A 10,855-nucleotide genomic window follows, 5' to 3' on the forward strand; every position below is an offset into this window, starting at 1 on the left:
TGCAGCCAGGCAGGTTCCACTCCTGCTTTCCCAGCACCGTAGTTTGTCACTGGATACCGAGACAGGGCACTGGGGCCGTGCCTTCGCACCGGTGTCCCCGTATCGGGTGGCCTTGCCCTGGCCCACTCCGGCCCCCGATGTCACCAGGGTCCCGTCCGGGTGACACACGCCGGGCAGTGCGGCGGGACGCCTCTAGGTGGGGCAGCCCGTCTGCCGGCAGCGCCTGGCCGGCCCCGCCGGTGGGAACGGGAGGGCGAGGGGCGGCCGGCCGGGTCCCTGCACGAGGGCCGGATAAAGAGCCGGGGGGGCTCCGGGACAGCTCTGCAGGGAGAGGCAGTTATGGGGCACGGCGGGGTTTGGGTTTCTCCCCCTGCAGCGTAACACGCGTCTGTAAAACGGCGGATCTGACACGGTACACGGTGTTTGGCTGCTTCCAAACCGCGGGGAACGGGGGGGTGCGGAGCCCTTATCACAGGGGTGGGGGCAAGGTGGAGATCGTGCACCCGCCGGCATCCCCGTTTCAGGCGCTCGGCTGCCCACCTGCTGCCTCGTCCCGTGTCCCGTGTCCCGTGTCCCGTCCCCGAGCCTTTTCCAGCGAGGAGGGTTTGCGCCCAGTTTCTCCCGCCCACGCTCGGAGGGGGCCCTGTGCCCGCCGCACGCCGTGGCCGGGGAGCCCGGGCCCACCGGTGCTGCCGCAGCTGAGGGCGGCCGGGAGGCGGCTGGGACCCCTACGCCCGGCGGTCAGCGAGGAGCAACGCCGGGCCGCCGCTCCCCCCATCCCTATTTCCCTCCCTGCCCACCCTTCCCGCTGCCCGGCTCCCCCGGCGGGGCTGGGACCACCCAGCCGGCCCCGGCCGCCTCAGCCCCGACGGCCCGGCCCGGCCCGGCCTCCCTCCGCCGCTGCCGCTCGCCCTCCTCCCGGCCTCCTCCCCAGGCATTTCCTCCCCCAAACAGTAGTTTTCTGGCCGGGAAGAAGGCGCAGAGATGGCCCCGGGAGGCGGGAGAGGGGGAGAGAACAAAAAAAAAAAAAAACAACATTTAAAAAAAGACGAAAGGAAAAAAAGCAAAGGGGGTGGCAGGGAGGGAGCTGGGTGAATTAGCAAAGAATTACAGCCATTGTAAACTAACCGCAGGTATTTCCAAGAGCTTGGACGCGAAGCCTTGTAAATCAGGGACTTCGCGGGCCGGGGCTGCCTGCGCCGGAGCTCGGGGAGAGGCTGCACCGGGAGGGCGCCTCTTCCTCCTCCCCGCCGCTCCCCCGGCCCCACAGCAGCCGCCCGCCCTGCCTCCGCCCGGCCGCCTGCCGCACCTGAGCGAGCCCGGCGGCAGGCGCGCACCCGGGAGGCCGCCGCGGCCGGCCCTGCCGAAGCCCCCCGTGCCCAGACCCCCGCTCCGGCCGCCAGCCCGAACCGCGGCTCCCGCCACCCGCACCTCCGGCCTTGCGCGGAGCCCTTCATCTCCCTGCACACGTTCACGCATCTCCTCCGGGACTCCAGAGTTCTCCTCTCGTCTGTTTAGCACCCCTTAAAATGCCCACACAGGGCACCCTTCCTCCACCTCCTACACGTCTCCTCACAAGGGGATTTTTCGCAGCCGCCCAGATGCGTCTTATTTCCCTCCATCTCTTAAAAAAAAAAAATATCCCTGTGGATATTTCCTGAGCGTGTCGTGGCACCGAAGTCTTGGGTAGCAGAACCGAATGGCTTTCCCGGGAAATAACTGGGTGGAAAAAAGGGATAATGAGTGAGTCCAGGCAAGGTGATTAAAACGGGCTGAGTTTGTTCAGAAGGAGGAAAGCCTGTCCTCATTCAGTCACGCAAAGGTGCTCTCCGGCTTCGCGCTGCGTGTGAAAGCGGGATTATTTATTTTATTAATTTATTTACCGGGTAAGAATGATGATTGAAAACGTTTAATTCGTGCCAGAGTCGTTGATAATCGATTATCGTGCCTTCGTGGTCTACCGCAAACAGGCGCTCACCTCTGCGGGCTCGAGTGCGGAGCTGCCGGCGGCGGGCGCCCGCCCGTGGGGCAGCGGGCGGACACCACGCGAGCTCGCCTCGCGGAGGAAAGCCGAGTTTGGGGCTATCATTCTGATACGGTCTACCTCCTTACGTTGCCGCGTCTCCCCAGCGCTAAAAAATCACGGCCGTGAAGGGCTGGCATTTCATTTCTCGCGTACCTGTGTGATACCCTCGCCGGGATTTTTCTGCTGGCCCCGCGAGCGTCAAGAACATCTGAAACAGGCAAGCGCGGTGCTCGGGGGCACGTTGCTGTTTCGGTAGCGAGTCGCATTTATGCAATTCACGTGCGTGCAATAGTTACCAAAAGCTTCTTGTTTAGGGCCGTTTTCTTTCGTCGTTTCAATGAGAGCAGTCTTGCATCTGCGAGAAGCTGCCCTCCTAAAACGGTCTCCAAAAGCCCCGTGGGCCGAAGAGCGACCCTGGTGTAAAACCGAGCAGGTTTTTAAGCAACTGAACTGATGAAAATTTTCGAAATTGACCATTTTCAAAAACGGGTCGAGGCTGTTTCACGTTTTCACCCACCGGGCGAGGCGGCCGGAGCTCTGCCCGCTTTCCCCACAGCGCGCCCAGACCCGGCCCCGGCGCGGCGTCCCCGTCCCCGACGGCCCCCGAAATAAGCGGTTTCCCCAGGCTCTTCGCGAGCAGCACGCATCGGGTGCGAGTTGTTCCCGTCCCGCCGTGACCGGACCGTTCCCGGCGCCGCCGGGGCTACAGCGCTCACTGCCCGGCTCGGCCGACCCTGAAACCCTCACTCCCCCGTGGAAGCCGCCGCTCGCGGAGGGGGAGCGGGCCCCCGCGGGTCGCCTCCGCCACGGCCGGCGGCGCGGGGGGGTGGGGAGCCCCGCGGGCCGCAAGGGGTTAAGTCGCGGAGCGCCCCGCCGCGCGCCCCGCCGAGCGGCGTCGCCCCGCGGCGGGGAGCCAATCGCCGTGCGGGCCGCGCGGGGGCTGCCCAATGGGAAGGCGCGGGGCCGGCGCTGTCAGGCGGCGGTGAGGGATGACAGCGCCGCCGGGAGAAAAAGGAGAGGGCGGGCGCGGGGCGGGACAGAGCGGGGCGGAGGCGGTGGCAGCGGCAGCGCCCGCGCCCGCGCCAGGGACCCGCGGCGGCGCCCGGCGGAGCGCGGCGGGGAGCGGCGCGGCGCGGCGGCCCCGGCGGCCCCGGCCCTATGGGCGGGCGGGCCGGCAGCGGCGCAGAGAGGCTGCCCCCGCTGGCGCCCGCCCTCCTGGCGGCAGAGAAGGGCCCGGCACCGGCACCGGCGCGGCCGCGGCCGGCGATGCGGTCGCCCAGCTGAAAGGCGCGGCGCGGTCCGCTGCTCGCCCGCGCGGCCGCCGGCCGGGCCATGGCCGTCCGCGGCGGCAACGCCCTGACGCCTTTCTCCATCCAGGCCATCCTCAACAAGAAGGAGGAGCGCGCCCGCCACGCGGCGGGGCGGCCGCCGCCCCCGGGAGCGGCCGGCGGCTGGCGGCTGTGCGGGCCCGCCGCCTCCGAGGGCCTGCCGCTCCCCTCGCCCGCCGCCGCCGCCGCCGTCGCCGCCCGCGGCCGGGCCCCGCGGACGCCGGCGGGCTGGGACTCGGACTCGGCGCTCAGCGAGGACCCCGAGGGCGAGCGGCGCTCCGAGGAGGAGGGCGGCGCTGGCAGCGCCCGCCCCGCCGAGGCCGCGGGCGGGGGGCGGCCGGCCGCCGAGGAGGAGGAGGAGGAGGAGGCGCCGGCCCCGGAGGCGGCGGAGCGGGACGCCGCCGGCCTCAGTGACAGCGAGATGTCGGCCGCCGTCTCAGGTAGGGGCGCCCCGCCGCACCCGCGCCGGGGGTTGTCCCGGGGTGGGGCAGGGGGTCTGGGGGCTTCCCGCCGGCCCCGTTGCGGGGCTGTGCAACGCTCCCGATGGGAAAAAGCCCCCCGAAACGCGCCCCGCGGGGCGAGGGAGGGCGGAGCGGGGAGAGCCCCTCGCCCCCAGCCCCGAAGGGCGCCCGTCGCTCGGCGGGGAGCGCGGAACCGCGGCGGCCGTCCCGGCGGCGGGGTGGGCGTACGGAGCGCGGCCGCCGGCCCGTCCGGAGCGGGGCGCGGGGGGTGCGGGTGTCCCGACCCCCGCCTGACCGCCCTGCTCTCGCCCTGCCCGCAGATCGCAGCCCGCCGGAGGAGGAGGACGGAGCGGGCAAGTGCGGGAAGCTGCTGCCGGGGGAGGAGGAGGCGGCGGCGCCGAAGCCGCGGAAGAAGCGCTCCCGCGCAGCCTTTTCCCACGCACAGGTCTTCGAGCTGGAGCGGCGCTTCAACCACCAGCGGTACCTGTCGGGGCCCGAGCGGGCTGACCTGGCCGCTTCGCTGAAGCTCACCGAGACGCAGGTGAAGATCTGGTTCCAGAACCGGCGCTACAAGACCAAGCGGCGGCAGATGGCCGCCGACCTGCTGGCCGCCGCCCCCGCCGCCAAAAAGGTGGCCGTCAAGGTGCTGGTGCGCGACGACCAGAGACAGTACCACCCTGGCGAGGTGCTGCGGCCGCCCTCGCTGCTCTCCCTCCAACCATCCTACTACTACCCCTACTACTGCCTGCCCGGGTGGGCTCTGTCCACCTGCGCCGCAGCCGCCGGCACCCAGTGAGGGGCACACATGCAGCATCCTCTCCCCCCAGGCCCCCCACCACACACACTGGCAGCCAGGAAACCTATCTCCCCTCTGCCACCCCTGCCATCCTTCCATCCAGCGTCTCAGATCCAAAGCCCCAGCTGCAGTTCTTAGTGCCTTGGACAGTATTTATTATTATTTTATTGTTATTTTTATTATTAATATTATTTGGATGGTTCCCCACCCTCTCCTCTTCCAACATAGGACTTCTCGGCCACCCCCGCCCTGACCCTCACTCCGTCCCCCCCCCCGGCAGCCGAGGACTTTCGCGATTTGGCACGACTAGTTCATGGTATCCATGTTGTCAGTGTATTCGGTGTAGACTTTTTGTTTGGTTTATTTCGCTTCGGATTGGTAGAGACTCGATCTTGTGTGGGAGAGAGAGAGAAAAAAAGGAGAGGAAAAAAAAAAACCCACCCCAACTCGCAAAACCAAATGCAGCTCAAAAGAGGAGATCAAGGGCTCCCTCGGTGGATTGTGAGGAGGATTATTTTTGACGTCTGTTTGAGTCCTTGGTCTTCCAACTCGTTGCAAACTGAGTGTGCCTTGTATGGTGCTGAATGTAAGGAAGCTTCTTTCAGATCCCCCTCTGCTCTTGTTGCCCATGTTATTCCTGTACTCCATGATCCCTGGCAAAGGATAAATATGTCACGAAAGGGTGAGACTTATATCGAAATTCCAAACTTCTTTTCCTTTTTTCCTGAGATCTTTCCGTGTTCGGGGAGGGAGGAGTTACGGATTTTTCGCACTTTCCAGTTGTATTAAAGTTGTTGTTATTATTATTTTTATATTCAATGTGAATATTTCTAGTCAGGCTTTTTAAGAAATCGATGTAACGGGAAATTTTAATACCATGAGTGCCTTTTACAGTTCTTCTGCAGACCTCTCCTACAGGGGCGGGGATTTCTGATCTCCTCAGCAATGTAATTACAGTCTCTTTCTTTCAAGGTAACTCTTTGCTTCCCCCCCGCCCCCCTTTCTCTTTTAATGGCACTGTGCACTCAACTAGATTATTTACTTCAAATGAATTGTGAATGTTTGTAAGCTACCCGCTGTACTTTTTTTTATTATTTATAAACATTAGTTTAACAAGTAGCTCTGCCGCTTGTGTCATTTCTAAGAGCGGACACGGATTTCCTGGCAACTTTTTCTTCTCAGAATTCAGGCTGTAGTTCAGACCTCGTCCCTCCTTCTCCGTCTGGCACGGAGGCTGGCAGTAGCTCTGGTGGGGATCGTGGGCCCTGCCGGAGCAGGGATCTCGCCCGCCGGTCCCCGGGGCCGCTCTGCCCGTGTGCACCGCGCAGCGCCGGTGCCCGTTCCCTCTGGGAGAAGCGGGAGGGGGCGAAGCGGCTCGGGCCGGGCGCCTTCAGTAGTTATTTGATAATGCGTGTCCAGCGTGGAGCGAGCCTCCAGGGTGGAGGATCTCTGCCCGAGAGCCGGGATCGCCGGTTCGGGTTCTGCTGCCTGGGTTGCGGTGAGGGTGCCGTGCGGTCGGAGGAGCCCGGCGGGGAGCATCGAATCGGTTTTCCCGGCCGAGGGCTGTCTCGCCGTGCAGTTGCCCGCTTCCACGGGCCGTACCGGTTTAAAACCTTGTCAGGTCCCGAGGAAAGTGCGTGGGTCGGCGGGTTGTTTCCTCGCCGCTGGAGCCCGGCGGGGAGGCCGAGGCCGGGGAGGCTCGGGCTGGGACTGCAGGACGGGGCTTCGCAGTCCTCGGCGAAACCACCAAGGCCGTTCGTATCCCGACACAGCCGCGACAGCCGCTTGGGGCAGCCTCCCGCCTTGGACTGAATCCCCCGCAAGGCTCCGCGGCGAGCTCGGACCCTCGGCACGGTGCACCCCCGCCTCCGGCTGCCGCCCCCTGGCCGTCCCCACCGGGCCCGGCACCGCCAGACCGGGCGGGCAGCCTGCGCCGGGGGGGAGGCAGCTGCGGCCGGGGGGCCAGGGGCCACGACCCGGTGGTGTCCACTGTAGTCTCTCCACGCCGGTGGAGCCCTACCGGGGCCCTCTCACAGGCGGCCGCTTCGCCCGGGCGCCGCCGGTTCTCCTTCGGCACCGGCTCCTTCCCCTCCCCGCCGGGTCTCAGGGGCTTCACCCCGGCTCCCGAGCACGGGGTGGCTCGGAGGAAGCCCCCCCGTCTCCATTGTCCCCCGGCCGCGGGCCTCGCAAGCCGCCCCGAGAGGCGCCCGGGCTGTTACCCCGCCAGCCCCTTGGCCCCGGCCCTCCCCGGCTGTGATCTCGCCTCCCCCCAGGCTCGGGCGCAGCGCGGCGGGCCGGCCCTCAGGGCCCTGCGGGGGAGATGCCCCCCGGCCGGCACCCCCGGCCGCCCTCGGCGGTGGGGAGAGGCGGAGGCGGCCCCTGGGGGCTGTCCCGGCCCCCGCGCGGGCTAGGGGCGAGCTCTCTGCTCCTAAAGCCCTCGATGGTCGTGGCACCGGGAGGAATGCTCCGGGGTGGGTTTCTTTCGGCCGGCGAATAGGCGGTCCCGGCGCCCGAGGAGCGCTCCGGGAGCAGCGGCCCTGGCGAGGAGGGCGTTCTGCGGCGCCGACCTTGGCGGGCGCGGGAGGGCTCACATTTATGAGGCCTGATCCTGAAACCCTTCTTCTTTTTTTTTTGTTCTTTTTCTTTTATTTTTTTAAACTGTTTCCTTCCGCCTTTCACTCCTGGGAAAACGAAAGTTTAGGATGGCAGGGGCAGGGCCCCCGTGCACCGGACGAAGGAGCAGAGGAGCCCCTGCTGCCCCGCAGACAGCTCGGTGTGCTCCTTTTCTCGCCCCTGGGGCCGTTTCTCTGCCCGCAGCCCCGTGTCCCCGTGCGAGGCTTGCAACCTCACACACGACACAGAGCCGCTGACCCCCATCCCCGGGTCGGTGGGACGCTTTACACCAGCGGAGGGTTTGGCCCCGCCGGGGATGAGGAGGCAACGCGGCGGGGTGGCTTCGGCGAAGCTGGTTACGTGTCCCATCGGGCTCCCTGTTGGAAAGGGAGGATTATTTCGAAGCCTTCTTTCCCCCCCGCCCCAGGACACTCTGCTTTATTATTTCGCTCCTTGCCTGCTGACGGCTGTAGCGCTGTAGGAAACGGCCTGATGCGAAAAGAAAGCGCCGGTCGCTGGCGCTTCCCCGGGGTTCCCGGGTGGTGACACTGGACAACAGACGCAGGATAAAGCCTCAAACTATTTTTCTTTGAATCCGGTATAACTAAAATGCATTTTACTCGAGGCAGAAATTGCTGAAAAAGGTGATCCGAGTGAAGTTACTTGGAATTTTAGGATTGTGTTTAATATCGAATATTTACGCATCGAGAGTGTCTTCGTTTGACGTTGACAAAATCCGGCATTTGAGAAACGTCAGCAGTTTGCATCGGGACAATGTAATCGAGAATTTAATGGAATTTTACGGGAACTTGGAGGCGTTTCTAGTCGTGTTTTTGTTTATAATTTTACGATTTGAAATATAAAGCAGACGCTCTGAATCTTTTCGTATTTTCTTAATGACAAAGCCCCCAGTAACGTGCGCGTAACTGTGCCAAGGCCAACGGAACTAGTCTGGATTTTCGGCGTTTAAGTTATCAGCAAAGCCTGGGCTCTAAAACGGTCTCTCCACGCCTCCCCCCCCCCTCCCCCCCAACACGTATCCAGCTCATCAGCACATCCACGGCTGCAGCATGAAAATAATCCCCATAACGATATGTCCCAACGCCGGCCTCTCTTTCAAGCCCGAACCCCGACAGGAGCCGTGGGAATGATTCCCCATCCGGCCGTCGGCAAGCTCCGGTCGTCAAGAAGAGAAAACAGCCGCAACAGAAAGAAGGGGAGAGAAAGAAAGAAACTACCGCAGCTAGAAGAAATTCGATTGTTGAAATGTAATGTAAATTGTGTATATCTTTGCATATGTCTCCATAGGCGCTTGTGTTTGTGTATTAAACACTCGCCCAGGAGCAGAGACCAACTCTGCAGCCGGGAGGCTGCCTATATTTAGATACCTCCCGCTCGCTTGAAGGGTAATAAAACAGGAAACCACGTAGATTTCTTTCACCACCACCCCCCCGCCCCCCGCCACACACGCACACACACGTCAGGTCGAAACCCGCGGCGCTTCCCCGGGAGGCGGCGAAGCAGCAGAAGACGCGGGAGCCCGGGCGGTCCCGCCGGCAGCGCAGCACCTGCCCGCCCTCCCAGGGGCTCCCGGGAGCGGGGGGCAAAGGTGGCCCGGAGGTTAAGGGCCTCTCCCCGCCAGGCCCGAGGCGTTGGCAGGCACTTTTCCGCTCCGCTTGTCCTGTCAGTGGGGAGGCGACGTGCCCCGAGAGCGGCCCCGGGGCCGGGGGCACGGGGAAGCCCGGCCGCCCTCCAGGCGGCTCCCCCGGGTCTGCAGCACCGAGCCGCCAGGGCAGGCAGCTCGGCCTGGGGGGCCCCGGAGCCCCAGGAGGGGGTGCTCCTGCCCGTGGGCGGCCGCTGAGAGCCCTGTGGGGCGAGGGCTGACCCGGGCGGCCGAAAAGCCGGACCCCCGCGGCCGGGGAAGCCCGAAGGCGGCGACGGGGCTGGCTCCGGCCAGCAGCCTGGGTTTTCCCGAGGTGATGGGAAAAATGAAGGGCAGGTCTTCCTGCCCCGGCCACATCCCCGGGGATGCCACCGCTCCTCGCCTGTCCGAAAGCCTTCCAAACGTGGGCTCTTTCTTCTCCTTGTTCGCTGTTGCGAGCAACAACGCGATGAACCGGGGAGCAACTCAAACACGTCCCAGCCAAGTCGCACGGCGGCCAGCGCCGGCACCCCGCGCCGCGGCGGCCGGGGCAGCGATCCCTCCCTCCCCCGGGTCGAGCAGAGGGGCCGCGGGCGAGGGGGCTCTCCCCGTTCCCCCCGCTGCGCCGGGCCGGTGCCTTGCGGGGGACCGCGACAGCGGGCGGACTCTCCCCCGCAGGTGGGATTTGTTGGTTCGTTGGGGTTTTTCATGTGTTTGGTGGTTGGTTTTTTGTTTGTTTGTTTGCTTTGTTTTAACACGGTTTGTATCTGTTTCGTTTGGTTTTAAGAGAGTGAGAACATTTTAGCAACCCGCACGCAAACCCCCGCTCCCTCTGGAGGGATGGAGCGGAGCGAGGGGGCGAGTTGACGCCCGGGGTCCGCCCGGGGAGGCGAATGTCGCCTGCAGCGGCCCGGGGCAGGCCAGGGGCGAGGGCTGCCCTCCTCCCGCCGGTACCGCGGACACAGGCCTGCCCGGCTCCCACCCGTGTCCCACGGCCCCGGGCAAAACCCTGGCCGGAGGGCGAGGCCTCTGACTCCGGAGCCCTCGGGCCGGTTGAAGAGCCATGCCCGCCTCTTTGCCCCGCTCCGCACCGAGCCGGGAGAGGTGTCAGCCGCAAGGCTGGTCCCAGCGATGCCGGCGCGGAGTGCAATTGTCGGGGCGCTCCTGGAAGACCTATCAGCGGGGAGCGGCGGCCGCGGAGCCGCAGGTTACGCCGCTTTGGGGCTTTCAGGTGCGCCCGTGGTTTTCTGCCTAAAATCTAACTAGGTCGTAAAGAGGCCGGCGTTTGGGCTGCCCAAAGACACCGCCGGCAGCCAGCAAGGGATCCTCCGCCGAAACCGAGCTGCATGTGAGGCGGGGAAGCCCCCCCGCTCCCGCGGCAGCAGCTCGGCTCCGGGAGCGGCGGGCGAGGAGGCGGCCCCGCCGCTGGCCACGGGCGGAAGGCGACCTGCAGGGACTACCTGCTGTCTCCAAAGGGCTGCGAGTTGCTACTAGCACTGGGGATTCATGTCCTTCCGGCCGGAGTAGGGACACAGCTATCAATAAAAATATATATCTAGGTAATAGTGCTCGTAGGTATTTCAAACAATTTTTTTTTCATTCTTAAGAAAAAAGCAGGAAAAAAAAAAAAAAAGCATGGGAGCTAAAAAGGCTACACGCAGCCTTTTCATGCACGGCCGATTGGAAAGCAAAACAGTGCTTCCACACAGAGCAAGAATGGCCAGAAAACCATAAGACGGGTGGAAAGGCAAAGAAGAGTCTGATTTTCACCTCCTCAGGGCTAGACGGCATCAGCCTGGGAGCAGGGCCGCCGGCGGGCCGGGGCAGAGGGGCGGGGGGGGCGGCGGGCTGGGGCCGGGGCTAGCGCCCACGGGGCAGGAGCCGGCTGCTTGGGGTGGGGGTGGGGGGGCACGGGGTTACCGCTCTGTTTCCTAAATCGCTCCGTAGGGAAAGCAAATCCTGCAAGCGGTGATGGCTCTGAAAGACGCG

The 10,855-nt window shown here is 64.7% G+C and overlaps 1 protein-coding gene across 1 annotated transcript; it reads left to right on the forward strand.

Annotated features, from left to right (window-relative positions):
* The first annotated feature begins 3,141 nt into the window (after positions 1-3,141).
* Positions 3,142-5,730, forward strand: NKX3-2 (NK3 homeobox 2). Its single transcript, XM_075092460.1, has 2 exons — positions 3,142-3,794; positions 4,136-5,730. The coding sequence occupies exons 1-2, from the start codon at positions 3,359-3,361 to the stop codon at positions 4,609-4,611; spliced, it is 912 nt and encodes a 303-aa protein (XP_074948561.1). The 5' UTR covers positions 3,142-3,358; the 3' UTR covers positions 4,612-5,730.
* The last annotated feature ends 5,125 nt before the right edge of the window (positions 5,731-10,855 follow it).

This window comes from Phalacrocorax aristotelis, chromosome 4 (genome assembly GCF_949628215.1).
Source record: "Phalacrocorax aristotelis chromosome 4, bGulAri2.1, whole genome shotgun sequence".
In the NCBI taxonomy this organism is placed as follows: domain Eukaryota; kingdom Metazoa; phylum Chordata; class Aves; order Suliformes; family Phalacrocoracidae; genus Phalacrocorax; species Phalacrocorax aristotelis.

Bases quoted from the DNA above. Each gene is read 5' to 3' on its own strand.
- NKX3-2 (XM_075092460.1), top strand. From the start codon at position 3,359: ATGGCCGTCCGCGGCGGCAACGCCCTGACGCCTTTCTCCATCCAGGCC. The intron at 3,795-4,135 runs GTAGGGGCGCCC...CCCTGCCCGCAG, and splicing joins GATGTCGGCCGCCGTCTCAG to ATCGCAGCCCGCCGGAGGAG.